The sequence below is a fragment of the Lepisosteus platostomus genome, chromosome 3, assembly GCF_059453375.1.
Source record: "Lepisosteus platostomus isolate fLepPlt1 chromosome 3, fLepPlt1.hap1, whole genome shotgun sequence".
Classification (NCBI taxonomy): Eukaryota; Metazoa; Chordata; class Actinopteri; order Semionotiformes; family Lepisosteidae; genus Lepisosteus; species Lepisosteus platostomus.
The window spans coordinates 30630067-30653156 of record NC_142613.1 but is presented as its reverse complement, the minus strand read 5'-3'; the positions used below and the strand labels follow the sequence as shown (position 1 = coordinate 30653156).

The 23090-nt window shown below is 35.4% G+C and overlaps 1 protein-coding gene and 1 long non-coding RNA gene across 5 annotated transcripts in view; one reads left to right on the top strand and one right to left on the bottom strand.

Annotated features, from left to right (window-relative positions):
* The first annotated feature begins 5637 nt into the window (after window positions 1–5637).
* On the top strand, window positions 5638–17936 carry LOC148674713 (uncharacterized). The gene is made up of 2 exons (XR_015935371.1): window positions 5638–5982; window positions 17672–17936. It is a non-coding gene; the product is annotated as an uncharacterized LOC148674713 (long non-coding RNA).
* Window positions 10209–23090, bottom strand: part of epm2a (EPM2A glucan phosphatase, laforin) — a 34091-nt gene continuing 21209 nt past the window's right edge. For all 4 annotated transcript variants that reach the window (XM_088625180.1, XM_088625179.1, XM_088625178.1 and 1 more), the window contains exons 4-5: window positions 14556–14800; window positions 10209–13304 (exon numbers count right to left, since the gene is read on the bottom strand). In XM_088625180.1, coding sequence (XP_088481306.1) covers window positions 13018–13304; window positions 14556–14800 — 532 coding nt within the window. In that variant the 3' untranslated portion in view covers window positions 10209–13017. The remainder of the gene's footprint in view (window positions 13305–14555; window positions 14801–23090) is intronic.

The window sequence follows — 23090 nt, the reverse complement described above, 5'->3', positions numbered from 1 at the left end:
ATATTCCAAAGAATTATAGTATAATATTAAGTTATCTGAGAAATCTTTTCTTCGTCTGCTCATTTCGACATAATTAGAACGTGTTGGATTTATGAATTTAATGATGTCATTTGCTTGCCTGTTTGTTTCTAAATGTTTTTGGTAAAGATGAGATGCTTATATAAAACAGTTTTTACAAGCTAATGTTACTATGAACAAAGGGATGGAACTTGAATTGCTATTCTTTATTTGTACAGTGGATTAGAATAGGCCTAATACAAAAAAGGGGTTTCAATGTAAAAACCGTTCAGAACACAGATCACAGGAGCAGGACGTTGTTTTTGTAGTGTTTTTTTTTTCAGGCTCCTTTCATAATTTTGGCAAAAATACAAGTCTTAGGAATGGATCCCTATTAAACTGGTGGCCAGGCAGTTTGGAGTCTAAGTGGTTAAAGCAATGTTAAGTATATTTTTCGAAGACCTGACACCAGGAAGCAACAGTGTAAGTCGAAGCCACTGAATCTTCTTGATAAATAGCTGTCCTGCAAAGGCAGCTGGGGGCTAATAGACCTCATTAAAAGATTTATGAGAATTTTGTAAAAACAAGAGCATCCAGTAAATTGCAGATTAAATGTAACAAGAAAAAGCACTTCCCAAAAATCTAGATACAAGATACAGTTTTAAATTTCAAGTCTGCATGCAAGTAGAATCAGTGTAGATTCTACCTGAACATGAACTTGTGTCTATTTAAATATACATACTGCACTCCAACACTTAAAATAAACCCCAGCCCACCACCACTATGTCTTCTGTTAAGAAAAGGAAATTGGTTTAATTAAATGATACAGTATAACCTGATTTAGCTTTGAATCTTGAAAAAAATATCTCAAAATTTTGCGAACAACTTGTGATCAATTCCTCATCAATCATCCAGAAAACACAAGGGTATATGCCCAAATGATGTACAATTCCTAAAATTTAAAGAAGTTGAAAATTTAGCTTCTTCACTCTTGGTTTCCCTTTGTGTTTACTAAATACTGCAACTGTTTAATTTTTATATTGGTCTTTATAGATGATCTACGGTATAAAGTTTTTTCAAGTGTATTTCTACTGTGGAGTATACTGTATTTCTTTAGTTCTCTGATGTGGGGACAGGGTTCTGAACTTGTAACTGGAAGGCTGCAGGCTCAGATCCCAAGTGAGACACTGCTGTTGTACTCTTGAGCAAGGTACCTCACCAGATTTGCTCCAGTAAAATACCCAACTGATTTGGTTAAAAATGTCTGCTAATTAAATTATTAATGAATAAGCTTAATAATAACTAAGCTTACTAATAGTAATGGAATTCTAGGGGACGGCTTAACATACTGGGTAAGTGTATGGTTGCATAATTTGTGGGTTTTAAGTTTCGTGCTCCACTCCACCCAGCTACTGTATATAAATGTATTCATATTTTCTTTCTTTTTCATATTTCACTTTTTTACTAATTATGCTCCTTTGCAATCTGACATACTGTATAGTGTATTAATATAACACTTATTGATGAACACCAAAACAAAAGCACCACAGTCAAGAAATATTTGGATCCCCATGATTTCACTGGAGGAAGAAGTAATACATACAGTATTCTGGTATATTAAATATTGATATTTATATTAAAACAACATTTGGAATGATGGAGAAGACCCAGAGGAAAACAAATGTAAACTCAAAAATAATTGAGGCAAAGTCAGAGGCCATACAAACTAATGAAATTTAGGTGATAACACTAAAATCAATTATATCCAATTAAAACCAATTAAAAATCAGTTCTAAGTCTATAAACATCTAGCATTCGTTAACTATACAGAACTCACTGAAGAAAATCATAATAATGTCTAAGGATTCTCATAACAGACACCACTCTGAAACAGCAAATGAAACTGCTGAAAATATTTTTTTTTATAAATTTAAATATAAAGAATCAATGTGCTATATTCTAAGGCTGCTACAAGTAGTAAATTCCTGAAGGTGATGGATTGCTTAAATAATTTGAAATAATGAATAGCTTTAGTAAATTGAGAAGCTAAATAGTATCATAATTAAAGTTAGTTTAAATAGTGAACCATGTTTTGTTTATGAAATAAAATAAATAAGCCTGTCTTTGCTTTTATATTTCAGTCACAACTATGGCCAGAAGGTATACTTGACACATTATTGCAAAGATCAATAGATCCATGGAAAATAGCCTAAAGTGTCTTTTCCCCAATGCAAAATAAATCAATCTCAGATTTAAAATGAAACATGGTCTGTATTTTAATTAGAAAACTTGTAGCCTAAACTGGTTATTAACACTATAAGTATGTGTCTTATTAAAGGCCTTTCCATCCACTCCAAGTGCTAAATTAAAATCCTATTACCATCTACATGAAATTAACCTCCAAACATTATAGGTTCCTCATTCTTTGCATTTCCCTAAAAAATCATGGATTGTAGAATGAAAGTGCAGTTTAATTAATCATCTTACATAAAAGAATTACATTTGAGAAGTTAGTTTTGCAGTTTTTCAGTCACCACACCTTCGTAAGGACACATTGGAATGCCACACACACACTTAGAAACACCAGTGTATAGGAATCCTCTAAACAGGGAGGCCCCTGTTAGATCCATACAGTATATGCCAAAGAAAAAATACTCAAACTTGAAGATGTTATTTCACACAGAATGTTCTTAAAGTAAAAAAAAAATAGATCAAGAGTTAAATAGGGTATCAGGCTTTATAATATATTTTATTACTTGAATCAAAAAGTTAATTAAAAAAGAGAGTAATGAAGTAATAAACAAAAATCTCTATATTAAAGGAAGATCCTGAGCTCACCATACCAGGGAGATTCAAGCTCACATAAAGTTCCTTAAATAATTCATAGCATAGCAGTTTGTGCAGTGCACTATAGAGACATAATGTAATTCAGAGGTGCAGTGAGCCAACAGCACATAGGTAAAAAAGCCTAAGTATTTATTGTAAAGAGGTTTATGTGGCTCCCCTAAGTCAAAATCAATGCCTTCTTCTGACAATCACCAACAAATAAATTTCTTTCAAAGGCATCTGTTTTCAAGATCATAAAACCAACATTTACAAATGTATAAATAACCAATACTGGACTCTCTGGGAACAAGCAAAGTTTTTTTTTTCCTGCAGCTTTCTTTGCTTTTGATGTAATTTAAAGTTTTTTATTTTTTGTAACCATTGTTGAAGTGATATATTTCAATATTTCATGGAAATAATAATTTTCCTGAATCAATTTTTTAATTATAGAACTGAATGAACTGGAGACTGCGGCAGTAACACAACATTACATCCAAATTTCCTATAAAAGAATATGGGGTCTTAAAAATCTACATTTGGACTACATATCTATATTTCTTTAGCTTGTCCCTATACATATAAATAATTTAATATTTTAATAGGCATTTGATGTTTTGATACTGGTTCTGTGAACATTTTTATTTTTCTCATTTGCAAAAAGTGCCATTTCAGAATATTTCTAAAAAGCTAATGTATGAGAGATTTTCTTTTGCAATTAATCAGAATTAACCATGTGAAATATGGTATGAGGTAATATGTTGGATATACTGTATACATTGAAACACACATTTAAAACAATCAATAAACCATAACAGTCCTGAACCTGGTAGTAGTGAGATGGGAGACCTCCAAGAAACTTCTGTAAAAGGTGTTGTTGGACCAATTATTGGGGTTCTTCCCTCTAGACTATAAATTCTAGAATTAGTCCACCATGGCTACTTAGTCATTTAATTTCCTATGGCTCTTTTCAAAAGAATAGAGTAAGCCCTAGTGTCCTGGTTAATTCTTACACAATCTGACCTTCCTAAAGTTCCCCTGGAACAGGGTGTCATGAACAGGTTGTGACTTACACCAGAGCACTACCTAGATGCAGAGTATAGTTTGTTCTCTAAGCATTGAAAATCTCCAAAAGCAGGGAAATACTGGACTTTATATGATTTGTGTTTAATTGCTATTTACTATTTAAAAGGATGACAAAGAGAAAGTTAAAATAAAATCATAAATCACCAAAACAATATGGAATTCATACAAGAGTTAGGATAGTAACTGTAACTTTTACCTGTTGTGACTTTCGCCCTGAGGAGTAAACAATGCTTTTGTTAGAGCTGTGTCATTGCCTTTTTTTGTCACCCTTCATCATAATGAATTCGCCTATCTCTGCCCCCAGAATCTTAATGCACTTTAGCATGAAGAGTAAATTGCAATATATTGTAACTGGCAGTGTGCACTGATATCCATATAATAAAATATGGGTTTTGAAATTAAATTCATATGGAGCTTGCAAATAGTCCTTAAATCCCAGAAATCGTCTTTGGTACTCTTTTTGAACTCATTTTTTATATGTTTTCTCAGTTATGCACTTTTAGGTCATGCTTTAAAAGAAATAAAGAAGCTTACCTCATTTTTAATTCTTGTATTTCGCTCTCCTAAACCCACAAGCTTAATTACCACACTTTGAAAACCATGCAGACACTTATCTGACACACAGCTGCCAATTATGTTTCCTCAGATGCTGCTCATTCAAAAAATTCAAATATTTTTGATGGAAAAGTTATGCTACAAGAAAGAATTAGTGATGACTAGGTCTAGCATAATGTCACAGTTTTTTCATCTGCCCAGACCCTTAAATGTTAAACAAACGATTTCAGGTGTTTAATCTTGTAAATAAATAGTGAGTTTCATCCACTTTGGGAGGATCACAGGATCACAGCTAAGGGAGAAGAAAAATGTAGAGCTGAATTAAAAGTACAAACAAAAGCTTATATAAAAGCCATTTAAGCTAGGAAAATAACCACATAATATACTTTTGGGATCCTAAAAAAATGGGATATTACTTCACAGCACAATGTTAAATTTCATTAACGTTTTTATGCATTTCTCAGAACAAAACAACAATACAGCAAATATTAAAACTGGGGATAATCAGACAAGCCCCAAAGGTAACAAAAGCATTTTACCACACTTTCAGTTTTTTCACTAGGAACATGGCTAATTTGCTTTTTTAATTCAATTAAATAAGACAGAACATAGGATTTCATATGGAAGTAATATAAAATTATGCAGGACTTCCTATTAATAAATAAAATCAGAAAGTATCCATGGAGTATCCTTATAATGTCCCCCATCTACATACATTAATCATGAACTGCCACTTACTGTGAAGTGTTGCTGCGTATTATAATAAACACATGCTTCATTCCATACACAATTTCTGCAACCAACTGCAATTTAAGCATATCTCAGTCTTCAACAAACTTACATTACAGTCTTCAAAAAATACATTTTTCATCTACCGTTAGAAGAAGAGACAGTGTTGTGCCCAAGGATTGATAGTAACTTGGGATCATCACTCAGCCAGGACAACCAAAGCCTCAGTGGAGTACTCAGGGCAGTATTTCTGTGAACACATACTGTAAGTCACAACCTCTCAAAAGCGCTGTATCACAGGACACCCTGAAAACATTGTAAGATGACCAGGGGAAGGGTCATTCATAACAGGTATTTTCGGAATGACCTACTTAAAATACTAGATATAGACCTAAGCAAAATGGCTGCCAAGAAGAATCAGCTGACCCGTATATGGAAAGGGTCTACCCTGAGAAACAAGGAGACACAGCTGAGCCTCATCAGGAACCGAAATATAAGTGCCCCGGAGGCAGTGAACAGGGCGGAAGCTGATAAGGTGAATGCGGTTTGGAGGAAGAGAGAGAAAAGAGGAGTGTGTTAAAGATCGGACTAAAGAATAACGAACTACTGAAAGGAGAAGCGGTTCATGGTTTTCGGATTGTGGACTGTGGTTGAGGATACATCGCGGATTGGCTTTATTACGGACTTTTGGAACTCGGATCGGATCAGGATTAAGAGAACGAATTACGGACTGGATTTGGAAAATAATTGGACAGAAGAAGTGCCACGAAGCACAGGAAAGAAAAGTGTGGTGTGAGTACTTCTCTCATTTACATAAACTTATCCCCAGAGGCACCACAACATGTAGGTACACACTTAGTATCCCTGTGACATAGAGGGTCAGGAGCTACAGTATCTCCATCTTTCTCCATCCAGTTTGATGTTTCATACATTTAATGTGCAAGTTTAAATTGATTAACTGAAGTGGCAAATTCATACAGAATGTTCCCAAAGCTGCATCCCAATCAGGACAACCACCAAGCTTGATAACCTTCTGACCCATATAAAGATAGCTAGTAAGGGAGTCGTTTTTCAGAATAACCTGCACCTTGAACCTATTCCATCGCCCAATCAGTGAGAGGTATAACAGTAGGCCCTGGCTGAATGACTGAGCAGTAGAAGAACATCAGATCCAAAAAAGTGCAAAATCCAGGGTACAAATAATTCATTATTATCAAAGATGTCAGCAACAGTAAGAGTACTTCTTGAGGATCATGTTGGGGAGTTGGAGGGCAGAAAACCAACCAGTAAAATATTCAAATTAAAAAGTGGACACTTTTCCCAAATTTCCAGTGATTTTGTAACAGTAGAGCCAATACGAAATTAGACAGTTTTGTGCTTTGGAGCAGAAAATAGAAGATCTTGGAGACTAATTTGCTTTCATTAAGCTATCTCAGTTGGGCACCATGAAACTGATACCATTGGATGCAACCATGCCTGAAATTATTAGCCTCTCTTCACTGCTAATAATAATGTTTCAAATTAGGTACAACCAGGGCACCAGGTATTACAGTAGAAGGGAACTGGGGATCAAGTCCATCCATTTTTATTATGGAAGCATTTTCATGTAGAGTACTGTAAGAGTGACCATCTAATCATGCCTTACTTTTATTCAGGACATAGAGTGTATTCTCTTTATAGCTCTACTGAAGATTAGGGGAGATCCTTATACCCATTAAATAAGAATATAAATAGGAAGAGAAGATGTCAAAGCAGTAAAAGGTGTCGGAAGCATAAGGATTGATTCTGACCAATGTATTTAATATACATGGAGATGATCATAGTTACCAAATAACTTTAAAAAAGGAGTCTGAACTAAACATATCAGAGAGAATCAGGAAAGGATGTCATCAGCATTTAGACCCCTTTACAGTATGTCAATAAAAGTGAAGCTGATAAATTCTAAAATCTAATAGTCTGTGCTGTTGGTTCTGCTGAAAGAACAAACAATAGTGGAGAAAGTGGATAGTCCTATGCAGTCAATTTGCTCTGTGCAAATATGGGAATATAAGTACAGCTCTCAGTTCTCGGTACAGCTGGACAGTCTTGTGGGCTATGAATCACATTGATAAATGAAAGGCATGCGTGTTTTTGAACAGCCAGTAGGTAGTTCCATTCCAAGCGACCAAACGTCTTGTCTGTATTTAAGAATCCCACACTACCAGCGACAGTTGAAGTGGAATACCATCTGAGTCAGGAGGGCTCTGCTGCTGCCTGGATTGAGCAGCTGCTTTCAACTCCTGCACCACAGGCATTTATAATTCCTGTAACCAAGTGCAGCAGTAGAGATAGAAAAACAAAAATATTAGCAATAGGACAGTGTTTGTGCCTACTTAAAAAAAGTATAAAATCTTTAAACTACTTTTATCAACTGTCAGTCACATACAGTACAATACATTTTTTTCTCATGGCAAAGATCTGAAAATATTTAGATGCAGATGGAGGGGATAGGTTCAGGGACAGTTACTAATTTGGTAAAGAGGAGTTTAGTAGTTGATTATATATCAAGTTAAAGTCTCCACCATAATCAATGACATGTTCTGTAAATTCACGACTTCAAAAACAGAAAATGTAGTTAAAAACAGGTTGAACTAGGATAGATCAAATCAAAGGTCCTATTTGAATAAAAGATCTAAATTCCCAAACAGCAAAACATCTTGCCGAAAACAAATATAAAACACAATAAATATTCTGAATAAATAAATATTTACAGGTAAAAGGGACTCCCAATCTGTAGCAAACACCTAAATGATGCACAGACAGCCATAGTGCACCACATCACCTATCAGTGGGGAGGTAAACAGAGTGATGAAGCCAATTCACAGATGGGGATTATTAGGAGGATTACAGTATTTGTCCTGACATCTGGGTAACACAGCCTGTCTTTTCATGACCACAGAGAGTCAGTACCTCAGTTTTTTAGTCTCATCCGAAGGACGGTGGTGCTCTTTTGTTTTTACAGTATAGTGTCCCTAATACCCCAGTATAGTGAAGGGACCCACACAGACCACAGGGTGAGCATGCCCTACTGGTCTAACAGCTCTTCCAGCAGCAACCTGAGCTTTCCCAGTCTCCCATCCATGTACTGGCCAGACTCCATATATATGATTAGCTTAAGTGGATTGCCAGGTGTGAGTTCCAGGGTGATATACTGTAGCTGCTGGCTATAGATGATAGATTATAGATCATAGATCTCGAACTTCCAGACTTTGGGAAGGACTTTGCTGTTTTACAATCAGCAAGGGAGTTGGGGAGAGGGTGATGCTTCTTTCTTTCTATTGAAATCTGCACTTTTAGAGCTAATTGGTAGAAAACCATCAGGCTCTGGTTATTAGTGTATCTGAAGTACTTCTAGTACCAGTAGCTAGTATCTAGAAGCTAGTAACTTCTAAGTTACGACTTCTAAGATAATATTATTAAATATAGAACTTTGTCCTTCCTCAGTCTGAGGCATGTTATGGAATTGATCATCTGTGAACACCTGAATGAAATGTGAATTCACACAGGAAATGTAACTTTCGTTGTCTAGACGTTTCCCATTTCTTAGTTTGCTTTAGAACAGTGCTTTACTGTTCTTTTACTTTTGTACAGTAATTGTAAAAAATGTATTATTTAATCTTCCTTTGCAATAATCTTTATTTGCTTTTCTATCACCCTTCTTCTATCTTTCATAGTTGCTAAATTATGCTGCTTTTCTCTTTTTTGCTGTTTTTGTAAAATATAAAAATGAATAAAAAAGTTCACAAAATAGTCATGACAGTTAATACATGCAGCATATTCAGAGGCATTAAAAATTTAACATGAGCATTGGAAGAAATAGCATTAGTTACATTTTTAATGCTTAATATACATTTAAAGCATTAGTTTTCACAACCCAATTTATAATAGTATCTTGTAAGCATATAGTGCCTTTCCTCCCAAGAGATCAAAGTGTCTTACTGTATGTGTAGGAGGGGACCTATTTCACAAAAAGCAACACCACTTAAGGGACATGTAGCAGCAGTCCCACCACACTTGCAGTACATAAATCCAGTTTATGCTAACAAAAGTGTTTTTGTAACTTCATATTTTTCATAAATTTCGAATAGTAATATAAGTTATTCATTTGCTTTTTATCACCCAACACGTACAGTATACACCCTAAAACCAATTAATTTGGTGCTTGTGCCAGACGATATTCATAAGATATTATTCTCTGTAAACCTTGTGCAAAAATAGACAACACTTACAATGTACAGCAAGATCATCAGTCAGTGTTGCTTTTCTGATTAATCTACTTGTGGGTGCCGGCTCAACAGTGCAAAACACAAAAGTTTTATTATGATAAACGATTATGTACCTCATGGGGTAGGTGTGACTGTAGGTTCTCTCTATTGCCGAGTATAGGAATCTGATAAGGATTGATGACAACATTGTGAAACCAGACGGGGCCTTGCAAATGGAAACCATGGGGGGGAAGGCTTTGAAAATCACTGCTGGTGAAGAAAGTGATTTCCTTGATGGAATATTCTGTTTAGAACAATATAGCCATAATCGCAATGAATATGCTGCAGTAAAGGGGTCACTGAGATCTTCTCAGGGGGTGTTAGAAGGAAGAAAGCACAAATGATCTGAATGCTCACCAACTACAATTAACACACGCCCAAAGCCTTGAGGCATTCAGTACAAGATCACCTTTCCTGGTAAGAACAATCCCCAGATCTCAATCCAAATGGAAAGTAGTATGAAACTAATGTTATTTGACCACATACATTGGTTATAACCATTGGGATAAAATCTGGGATTTTATTCAAATATAAAAGTGCCAAATGCTTCATGTTAAAACCCTCTGTATATTAATAGGAAAGTTAAAGATAGTTTATTAAAAATCGAGTACTGTATCTAGTCATTAACTATACCATATGATCCTTCATCCTAAGATTCACTCTTGCTGTGACCCACACAGCTGTTTATTCAGAAGCAAGTTAAGAATCAGTACACCAAGTTATTACAGATTTTATTTAAATATATTAATCCACTAATGAACAGAATATTAAACAAAGTAAATGTATTTATGCTCTGGTTTTGCAGGTTTTAAGAGATTTGTTCTACTCAACACACACACTTAAAGCAACTCCTTTCACTTTTGGCTTATTTTGCTTGCTTTCCACACTTATCTGGCCGTCTGAATATTCATTTCTCAAAGGGTCTCTAATCTTCCTCTCACCAGAGACAAATAAGATCCTACACTATCTGGTGTATTCCCTGTGTTTAAGATTCTTGTTATCATCTTGCTTAAAAGGCATCTTCATCTCATGATGCAAAAAAAGTAACTCAGCCAGGACTTAAGATGTACACTGCTTCCTTCGTAACCCTGCTGAGATTAGAGACAGATGGTAGAATCTTTAAAGAGCCAAACTCAGAATCATAACAAAAAAAGGCAAATTACATTTAGGTTATTTTAATTTTTGTATTATTGAAGGATATAAAAAATTTAATGTTTTCTGAAACATATAATTCTGAGAATATATAATGAATGAAAAGCTGGTCAGTTTAAAAGCTTTTAAAATATAAATATATCATATAAATAAATACAGTATTTTGGAGGTATGATACAAGCTTAATGTATATCAAAATTCTCTCCGCTTCTTACAACTTATGTTAGATATTTTCTTTTATTCACGATCAAATGTTCAAAATTATTCATGATCAAAAGTTTCTAGCAATGAACAAGACTCATGAATCTTAAACTTTACCATGCTAATTTTAAGTTGTCGATGGTAAAGCCAGATAAAGGAATTTAACAACTGACCAACAAAGATCATTGATTCATTTTTTAGGCATTTGATGAAGTAAAATCTGAAATTTAATCAATGCATTATTGGGATTCAGAATGAAAGAAGACCAATTACATTCTGTGGTACCTATACAACGTCTCTTGTAATTCCAGTAATTATTATATAAAAAGCTGCTCTTAATTTCTCTTTAACCTTCCCAAAAATGAATTGATATTTGTTTACCTAAAGGAGCAGAGCACAACAAAACCAGGACACTCTATGGACTTAAAACATTAAACCTCATCTATTTTGTGTTTTGTTGATATTTTACATCAAACGTTCCTCAAAGGAATTGCAGAACTTCTAGTGCACAAATAGATTGCAAGTGCCTCAAGGAGGATAACTCACTAAAAACTTAAAAAACGATTTACGAACAAAATTTAACCTCTCAGCTAAATCACAATGATCATATGAAAAGTCATACAAGATGAATCTTGTGAATTAAAAAACATAAGATAACCAGAAATTTCAAACCAGAGGATAACAGAGCTGGGACCACTACTCCTCCTTGCTTCATCAGTTTTTAGTAGCTTATTGATCCAAAAACCTCATCAAGTTGCTTCCTGAAGAGCCCTGGTAAGTCATCACCCATAATATGCCCTGGCTGTTTGTTCCATTCCCACAATGTGTATAGAGAATTGTTTCTTAGACTTAATTGAACCTACACTTCATATCCATTTGTTTCCTGTGTTGACTATGAAATATTAGCTTAGACTTATTTTAACAAATCCTTTCAGGATTTTGAATACATCAGTCAGTTCTCCCCAGATCTTTTTTCCAAAATAAAGATTTTTAAACCTGCCTGTACTGAAATGAATTCAGGCAGGCTGTTGTTTTACATTTACATAATTAAATTCCAAGCAGCAATAACCTTTAAAGTCTGATGGCCCAAGCTGGGTGGTTTTAGTATTTTTTCCTTTGATCTACAGTACATGAAGAAAAACTGAGAAAATCCTTTTCTTCAAATAAAAAAATGACAATAAAAGAAAAGCAGTAATGTCCTGGACATTGTAAACACTGAAATCATATTTTTACACTAAAAAGCAGGTAAATAGTTTTGACCATTACGTTGAAGGCAGACAAAATATGTTCTAATCTGTTTCTTCTGAGATATAGCAGGCAAAGAAACCCAGATCGTTACCTTCAATTTACATTTCATATAAATTAGTGAAAAATCAGTCATCCACATTTTAATTTCCCTAATATGTCTATAATATATATACTAATACAGCACAGTGGAACTTTGGAAAAAACATAAGGGACACCTTGGCTTATATTTGCTATGTTTATTCTATAATTTGGAAACTTTCAAATCAAAAGTATTTAACATACAGAATACTTATGGGATTACCAAACAAAAATGAAAATGAATATAAATAATACTGTATGTCTCACTTTTCCATCTGCTGTTGATTGCAGCTCATTCATTTCTTCATCTATTTAACTTTATATTACTCTTTTTATTTTTTCCCTACACTGAATGCTAAAACATTGGCATTTAATTTTAGAATCTATTCTATATGACATGATAATACTAGAGCTTGTATGGTGATTGTCTTGTTAGAATGCCAATTTAAGCATGCTAGCATGACATTATTAGGTTCAAGTTTCAATGAGACTATTTTTGTATTTACATTTGTGAGGTAGTATGTGTTACCAGCCTTACTTGACTTGGGAATAAATCTGTCAAAACTAGTCTAATAGTTCTGCTTGCAAAACTTCATCATTTATGGACCTGTGAACATTACCGGTGTCCTTATGACACTAATGACTAAAGACCTAAAAAAGGTAGGTTTCAAACAACTATACAAATACTAACCTCAAAAACGTAAGAGGCTAGATTAAAACAAATATTAAATGATTTACAGCCTACTGCAATGTAATTACAGTAGCTCTAGAGAGAAGCTGAAACCATTACAAAGACAGCAGTAAGGTGCAACTAGATTCTGTGTAACTACAGTAAAATGTGCATTCAACTTTGAGGACTTAAGCCAATGGAGGAGCGGAGATGTCCAAACTTCTGGTAGAAGTCTTCCTGGGCACGAACGAGAGCTTCCTCGTCAATGTAGACTGCCGCTCTTTTGGCCGTCACATAGTACTGCACTTTCCTCAGACTCCACCCTGCGATGTACATGAGGTACCCACACACTGCCGCCGTGGACCTGCCCACCCCAGCATTGCAGTGGACATAGACTGTGTGTCCGTTCTCCAAGAGACCGTGGAGGAGGAAGACAGCCTGGGGGAGCATCCGGGTCCTACCTGCAGAACAGTATACATTTGATTTGCCTCATGAAAATCTACCTTTATTTTAGGAGCTGCAAAATTACACTTCAGAAATGAATAATAAGCCAAGGGTGTGTTTGTTACCCAAGGGTGTGTATCAGGCTATGGTCAACATTAGGTTTTTGTAACATGTAATGAATCTACAGTACAGCTTGGTTATCAGATTTATGTTACACTGTTAACATTTTATTAATATATTCAACTTATGAAAGGTTTATCAATGACATTCGTAACCCTATATTTAATGTCTTACCGATTTACCATGAGAAATTTACACAGTACAGTACCTTCTCAGTTTTCACATGCTTTTACCATGGACGTACTGTGGCAGTACTGAAGTTCCCACTGTGTATGCTCGACCATGCTTTTTTATTCTTCACAGTGCTACACTTTCTGTAACTGAACTGAACCTAAACAATCTTCTTTATTAGCTTCAAAGGATTAGTAAGAATGAAGAAGTTGCCCTAGACTGAGCAACCAAATAGCTCTAGCTTTGCTTACTGAGAGGCCTGTTTAACTTCCCTTTAGAGCTGTCAAACACAAAAAATAAACCTGCAAAGACTGAAATAATAAATATTAAATTTTTATATAGAAAGCCTTGCCCTCTAGGGCTTTTCTCAGCCATTAACAGCACTTATGAAAGGAAATCTGTCAAACTGCAGACAAGTAACAGGAGTGCTGGTGTTGCAGTAGATGTTATTTATGCTGATACTATGACTGGCCACCTATTAATTGATGATTTGCTATGCAGTATGTTTTGAGAGATGACTAATAAGCAGTGAATAGAACTTAACACTGGATAAGAAGTAAAAATTAAAATAAGTTATCTACCTTCTACAGTGAAAATTGATGGCTTGCCTGAAAATTTAGCTTGGTTGAATTTTAATTAAATCTATTACTTTCCATATTTTGACTGTATTTATAGTTCTTTTTTAGACCATATGATGTTGCATTCATTCTAAAATGACAACATTTGTACATATTGCACTAGATAATTTAGTCAGATTAATGAAGATACCAAAATAACACCTGAAGACCTATTGAGGAATATTTTTTTTCAGACACAGTGTCTTGACCAAGCAAGTCTGTTTCAGTAAGCTATTCGAGGTGAAGTTTTTGGTATATCAACAGATCGCAACTGAACTCTACAAAATATAAAATAAATCCTTTAGCAGAGAACACAGAAAACAGTTGTCTATTATTGCGTAAAACCATGACAAGGTTTACCTTCAGTGCTCATATCTGGGGTTGGAATCCACACATATACCAACCCATAATCTCTGTAAAGTTCCATCATGGTCTCTGGGGTCATGGCTTCAGATTTCTTACGTCTGCACCCCGAGGAGTTCTGGACCACATCCCATTCAGTCTGGAAGTTCATCACTGCAGTCACTCCAAGTTCGTGCTTCATTTTTACCATCACGTGTTCTAGCTGACGTGGGCAACTTCCTAGCCAAATCCTTGGCAGAATCCTTAAAAATGATAAAGTGCATTAATCAAAGCCCTCAGGACTCAATACATATATATTTTTTAATATTTTGCCCTGTGTGAAGACTGTAGGGGTATTTTTTAAAGTTTTTGACACCGGAGCAAAATATTCTCCCAGTTAGGAAAAAAGGTTCCAAAGGATCATACAAACCTAAGGCAAATTTGCTTATCTCCTGTACCTTCATGCAGTGTGGTCTGCTGGCCACTCATGGAGTGCATTAACATGTACAGTACCTGTATGAAGCACTATTGAAAACAAATCATCAGGATAAAGGTCCAATGGATAGAGACTACAACGTTTCATACCTGTATAGTAACATGCTCCCCTTAGAGCATATAGAAAGAATGAATTGTTTCTATAATTTTAAGAGTATTTTCACCGATATGAAGCTGTTGATAGATCTGATGCTAGAAGATATATACAGTAATGTTAAGAGTTTGATCTATGCATGAGAAAGCAACTACTGCACACCAAACTGCAAAGGCATTTTTTACTATCATTATTATTGTTTCTGAAAACAGTAGAATTAAGAGAAGTGAGCTAATCTGTCACAAAATACATTTTCCCTATGAAGGCTGAGGTGAATCTTTGTTAAAGCACACATTTGCCACAGAAGTACACTTACGTACAGATTATACAGAGAGCCTTATTGCCTCTGTAGTTACAATCTGATGCGTGTAAGAAATCATACAGGTGTGTCCTGTCCTGGAAAGCTAACACATATGCTCATAGTCTAATTTAGTTAACTTTAATAAAATGCACATACACTGCAGGTACAATTTAGAAAGGATAGCCCAAGATGCTAGGGAATTTTTAGAAGCTTAGATTTCATAAATATGTTCAAGGCAATTTGCAAATCCTTTGTCAAGAGGCTATTCAGGCACATTTTTGTATTAACTAATATGAATAACAGACTAAAGAGACAACATTTGACAAAACATTAATACTATTAAAAACAATGCATATTTTGTCAAATTTGAGGGTACAGTGCAAGACATCACTTGCAGAAGAGCAAAGAAAGATCTTGATAATGCAGCTGCAGTGTTTCTTTTCAGTATTGCTGCAGGTACTTGGCTCAAGATGGCTACATTGACACAAAAGAGTGTCAAATTGTGAGAAGCAGCTGTAGGGAATTTTATTTCATTTTTATACCCTTGCTCTAATTATGTTGAGTCCTGCCTCAGTGTGTCTCAGAATATAAAATCCCATGTTCCTTGGATCCCACAGTTAAGCTATAAAAGAACTAAATTATATAACAACTACAGGAGCAGAGTCTTAAGTGGTGACACTGCAATTTGTTTCCTTATGCACCATAGTACTGCAAAGATGTTACTGCACATTTGATCAATTCCGAAAGGAAATAAACATTGCACACAAGGTAAGGACTCATAGACTTTTCTTTTACTATGACTTTAGGAAAATGTTTTTTAAGTATGTGTATGTATTTATCTGTATAGTGTTGTGCATGGAAAAAGATGAGTAGTTTCATTACCAAAAGAAATGTAAAAATCTACCAAAATATGTTAAAGTATATGCACGAAGAATACAAAATAAAGCTCCACAAAGCATTTCTAAACATTGCAAATGTTCAAATAAGTGACAGGCCGACTGAAATTGTTTGTTCCCAATGCACAATAGGCACAGTGATGTTTTACAAATAATTTACAATAATTTCAGTAATACAAAGGAAGCTAATTGTAATCAACTTCTTAAAAATACTACAAACTAGCCCAGCACCTAGAATATTTCCTAGAATAAAAAAAATAAAAACTGCATTAATTGTAATAACTATGAAATCAAGTTAAATTGACTATTTACAGACTACAATGCCCTGATATCTCCTCAGCACTCATAGAACACGTCTGGCATTTCAAAAGCAATGCAGTTTGAATTGAAACTTGAATGGCACTGTGTTGCAAAATGGTACAGTAAAATGGGAAAACTAATAGCTTGCAGTATAATATGATCTTTTCTTGGTATTCATTAGCATGTTAGCGGTTGTAGTGAGTAGTGCTGCAAATATGTATTTAGGTCTTTAAATATTCAATTGAATTTTTACTTGATAATCTGAATAACTGCAACAGAGTATTCTTTAAAAACATTAAATCTATCCTTCTTTCACCATGTTTTGGAAGAAAAGCCGTGTGATACTAAAGAAATATATCCACTGGACACTTATATTGTATGATGATTCATCTTTGAAGTTTGCTATCTCGCAAAAAGGATATGGTTAGCAAGAACTACGGCAGCCAAAAAAAAGACAGCATTGCCTTCGCTGATGTGTGGTACTCTCCCTTGACGTCAATGGGTCTTTTTTATTGTTGGACATTTTATTTTTGGAACTTTCCACAGCCCATATCCTTGGTGTCAAGATATAGGCTATTAGATCATGGGAGTCAAGGGTAATGTAAATCATTATTTTATTTTTGTAAAAATTGTTTTACTGTATATTATCTGTCTATCATTTTTGCAACTATAGGCTGGTCAGGAGGAAGTGGAGCTTGTTTTAATCTATTTCTTGATTATTAATATAATTGTTATTGTTTCCAAAAAAAATGAAAAAACATTTTAAAACATAATTGTATTATTTCAGATATTGAATCATGTTTGTGCTTCATTAGCAGTTTGCTACTTGCAAGTTCAGTCTTTTTGAAATTTTCAACTTTCAATGACTTTGCTGATGCTGATGTATTTGTGATTACCAGTCAACCAACTCTGCCTCTCCTGAAGCATTTTTATATCTACAGTACCTCTTTACAGTATTAGCACAACTATCATAAACTATAACTAGTCCCTTACTTGCAGGAATTTCAAATCCTGACAGAATTTGTCCTATCCTTCCATTTATACCAAGGATCTGCACCTGTGGCTGGAAGGTTGCTAGTTCAAATCCCGTGGCTGGCAGAGGAATCCTACTCCGTTGGGCCCTTGAGCAAGGCCCTTAATCCCAACTGCTCAAGGGGTGCTGTACAATGGCTGACCCTGCACTCTCACACCAAGCTTCTCTCCCTGTCTGTGTGCCTGTGTCTCATGGAGAGCAAGCTGGGGTATGTGAAAAGATGAATTCCTAATGCAAGAAATTGTATATGGCTAATAAAGTGATCTTATCTCTTATCTTATCTTATACAATCTGATCTGTCATTCCTCAAATTGTGTAGCTTTGTACTTAACAAAGTGGTACTGTAGGTCACCCCACGATAGGCTTCTGGCAATGCTTGTCCAGAAAGTCAGCTGTTAATGCTATGCTGTCAATGGACTTTATGCTGGTTTTGACTTTTGGCATATTTTCACCCCATTAATGTTGTGAAGGGTTATTAAGGGCAGATTGATCCCAAATGCAATTGTGTAAATAATCCACAAACACCTTCATCTTCCACCATGGACAAAAAACATTCACATATCCTGACTGTTTTCATTCAGAGCACTTGCATATTGCAGGAAGCATGGGTCCTGTTCATTTAGAAAAGCATCCAAATGCCTTTGTTTTAGCTAAAATGAGAACAACAAGTTTTAAATGTTATAAACTTTATAATTTTCTATTAAATCCTATCATTTATAATTCAAGACTTAACAAGTAAGTCTGATATTGGGCTAGCACTAAATGGCTATTGAAATCAAATTCTATTTCATGAAGTTAACTGACAAAACACTTATTGAGAACTACCTGTCCAGAAAAAAATAAAATAATTTTAAATATATGAGTGACAGTATATTTTATTTTTTGGGGTGGTTAATTAAAATTAAGTGAATATGTCAAACATATGTAGAAAAAACACAAACTTTAAATACTACAAATCTGAATACTTAGATATGCTAGCTATAGTCACATTCCAGACAACTAAAACATAAATTATAACATACCTTTAAATGTTACTTTTAACTCCAAAATGCATTATATTTGTAATAATTCTAAAGATATATTTAAATTCCATGGAGAAACACAAAAATATGTGCTAGTGACAGACAGCACAACAATAACAAGGCAACCTTTGGTAAACTGCTAGTTTGTAAGATCATCACAAGAGGATCCAAAAGCACCAGTCTCTTTATAGGCCAATCAGATATTAAACATATATGTACTGTAATACTATTCACAATCAAAATATTTTCATTTGATGTACAGTATTTGGTACTAGAGTGTATTATATTATATTTATGCACATTTTAAAATATTGAGCATGGGTTTCTAAACCACATACTGTACCACTGTGCATTGTTTTACTAAGGTTTTTTGTTTGTTCAATAAGAAATTAAAGCAAAGCTGATGAACTTTACTTGCAGTTATTGCAAAAACAACCTTAAATTTTTTGTAGGAAGAGATTTTTACATTGCATATCTGGCCAAGTTTTAAATGAGTATTTTGATCATATGTTTTGTTAAATATTTTCATGCATTGTGCAATTAGCAGATAAATAGTATGGATATTAAACAATATATGTATTCCACATATATGAACATATATTCAATACCTATTTTTTTGAAATAAATGGTTCTTCCATATGAGTACATATTTTTGATATTTACATATTTTTGTGAATTAATTTTGCCACTGAGATTAACTTAAACGATTCATATTACTTCTCAGTACAATCTCAAATAAATAACTTGCTAGCTCCCAAGCTATTGCATTTAGTTAGCTAGAGCTTCTGAACTGACTTGGATGTCAAATCCTGGATGTCTGTATGAAATTGGTTTTATGTAAAGTAACCTGAATCATATCAGCATAGTGTTATCATGTGTTGTTGGCATTGTAAATATGTATAAAATATTGGCTTTGGTGGCAAATTAACAGAAATACATGTTCTGTTTCCTCCCAGCTGTATTTTTGTGACCCTATTCATTTAACCTTGCATTCATTTCTAAACAGGTTCACTCTACACTCACAGTGGGATGATTGAAAGACTGCTACAGCGCAGTACAGTATATGTCACGGGGTGACAAAATGGGGAGTAGGATAGTGACTTGGGGGTTCTGTTTACAATATAAAACAGATGGCCAGTGCTTTTGTATCAATTTCCCTCTCCTTTTAAAGTCTTTCTGCTGCCTAGCACCAACAATACAGCACATTGTTTACCTAGACACTCGTAAATTATACGTACAGTCAGAGGGGACACATTAGACGTGTGAGAGTGCAGAGTAGGGCAACACTGGAAAAGAGGGACCAAGAGGAAAAACAAAAGAAAAAGGAGGGACAGTACCGCTACTCACTGTTCATCTTCATAGAGACAGTTCTTCAAGTCGCATTCATTGTTTACAGCTGGTTCTGCGAGAAGGTCCCAGCTATGTTCGTGTCCCTGACTTTGTACCCTCATGATCGTTTATTAATAATAATAATAATAATTGCTTACATTTATATAGTGCTTTTCTGGACACTCCACTCAAAGCGCTTTACACCTGGATGATGCGACGGCAGCCATAGTGCGCCAGAACGCTCACCACACATCAGCGATCAGTGGGGAGGAGAGCCGAGTAATTAAGCCAATTTATAGAGGGGGATTGTTAGGAGACCATGATTGATAAAGGCCGATGGGAAATTTGGCCAGGACGCCGGGGTACACCCCTATTACTGCCCCTTATTTAAGTCTGGAAGTTCTGGCCAGAAATAACATACTGTACTGTATATAAGTCTCAATCAGTAGAGATGAGAGGTGTTTGGTCACTCTCTTCTTCCCCCGTTTGTTGCAGACAGCAGGGCAGGGAAAGTATAACAGAACAACCTGTCTGAGATGGTCAAAATAAAGGAGGATGCTGTAGACCACTGAAGTAGAATTGCGAAATTCCTTTTCTTACTTAAGTGCGAAAGAAGAATAAAACCACAAATATCTAATATACTTGACTTGTGCTGGTCTGTGGGTACACTAGTGACTCAAGGGGATTCTGACAGTCTATGCAGGGAGCAGGTTCCTAGCACCTTTAAAAAATCAAGGAGGCGTAGTCAGCTTTAGGACCTGCAAACTGTCACTACTGTGACATTTCCCCCTCAAGATATACATAATGATCTACATCTTAGATTGGGTCTTATTTTTATACATGATGGAGCTTAGACCATCACAATGAAGACTCAATTGGCATTCTTAGAACAGACAATACAATAATGCACTAGTTGCTATTGTACCCTACAAACAATTAGCAATAATTTCCCAGTAGCCAAATCACCCTTACAACTGGCACACTACTGAAACTAAGCAGGTGTGAGGTCAGTACCTGGATGGGAAACCTCCTGGGAAAAACTAAGGTTGCTGCTGGAAGAGCTGTTAGTGGGGGCAGCAGGGGGGGCTAACCCTTTGGTGTGTGGGGGTCCTAATGCCCCAGTATAGTGATGGGGACACTATACTGTAAAAGGGTGCTGTCATTCGGATGAGACGTAAAACCTATGTTCTGACTCTCTGTGGTCATTAAAAATCCCAGGTAATTTCTCAAAAAGAGTAGAGATGTTACCTACTGTAGGTGTCCTGGCCAAATTTCCCATTGGCCTTTACCAATCATGACCTCCTAATAATCCCCATCTATGAATTGGTTTCATCACTCTGTTCTCCTCCCTACTGATAGCTGATGTGTGGTGAGCATTCTGGCGCACTGTGGCTGCCGTCACGTCATCCAGGTGGGGCTACACATAGTCCCCATTACCTGTAAAGTGTTTTGAGTGGAGTGTCCAGAAAAGCGCTTTATAAGTGTAAGGAATTATTATTATTATAGGAAAAGCTGGTAGACATCTTCAGATTCATGGCTTCTGAGGACGTGGAGGGGTTTTCTCCACATTTGTACCATGACATCTCATGTTTGCAGAGTCTGCAGAACATATTTTTGTTATAACATTTTTGGATAAACTGTTGAGTTTGGGTTCTCTTTCTGTGGTTGACTCTTAGGAACTGGCCACCAACTGCCATCTTGATCCATCAATCCGTCCAACTATTTTCTAACTACTTTATCCAGTGTAGGGTCCCATGGAAGCCACAGCCTATGCCAGTAAGCAATGGGCTCAAGGCAGGATATATCGTGGATGGGACACCAGTCCATCAAAGGGCACCTTTGCTGAATGCTTCAGCATCAGTATGCGGGTGAATGCACTCAGCAGTCATAATAACAGCGGAAAATTCCCTCGGTAACTAAAAAAAGCGATATTTGATAGTGAAGTATACCAAATCAGATCAGCAACATCAGTAGAGAATTTTTACCTTAGTGCACCAAAAGTTATTAATAGGGGTTCTTATTCCTTGTGTACTGGCTAAATTCAAGTTCTTGTTTGCACAATGTGGCCTGCTTAAAATTCTCCCTTAGTTCATTAACTTAAAATTAGATCAAGTAAATTTACATTCCTCCACCTGATCTTTGTTATGGTCAGCTGCAGTGACTAATTACAGTAGTGCTGTGCATCACATAGTAGACATGTCCTGCACTTTGGTTGAGTCCCATTCTATATGCCAAACACTACAGAATGAAAAGATAACTGCTATATAAATGCAAGAAATTATAATAAATTATTATTAAGTCAACACCTATAATGGAAGCTGGCATGGGAAGGAAACAGAAGATGTTTATGTTTATGCACATGGTGGCCATCTGTTTAACATTGTTATATGTGATTCCACCACATTTCCACATTCCACATTTATAATCCATTTCCTTCACAGTAAATAGCATAAATTAAGTTAGCATTTTTACACACATTAATCTAGTCCTACTGAATATGGGGATTTATTTGATACACAAGTATACACCAGTCATGAAATTACAGTAATTGTTAACTCATTATTAACCAATTAACCCAAGAACATTCCTTGGCAGTGAAGGAAGTGACACAGTGGCAGACACCTACAGTAAGGAGGTGGTTCTGCTTCGGCAAGTTTACATTAGTAATACTGATGCTGTACATGATCAATAAATAAACTGGGATAGATGGATGAATGCAAATTTGTAATTCAGGAGTGAGACGTTATTATGGGGTTTTACCAGTGAAGTAGAGAATAACATTTAAGGTTGTTACAGAATGACATCTACACTAGGCTAGACATACTAGACTGTGTACCATTGCAGACTGTTTAGTGGTCTCAGGTTTCTTTAAGGGAAACAAAGAACAAAATGCTGCATTTCTCCGTGAATTAGTAGCCATGACCTTGTCATCAAAATGCCCTTGTCATGTTGGGTAATTCTAAGACCTGAAAAACCCCTTTACTTATCATTTTTCAAGTTTTATAAGCCATCATGAATTATACACAAAAAATATATTCAAAACCTAAAACTGTATACTATGCCACAGTAAATTTTAACAGAAA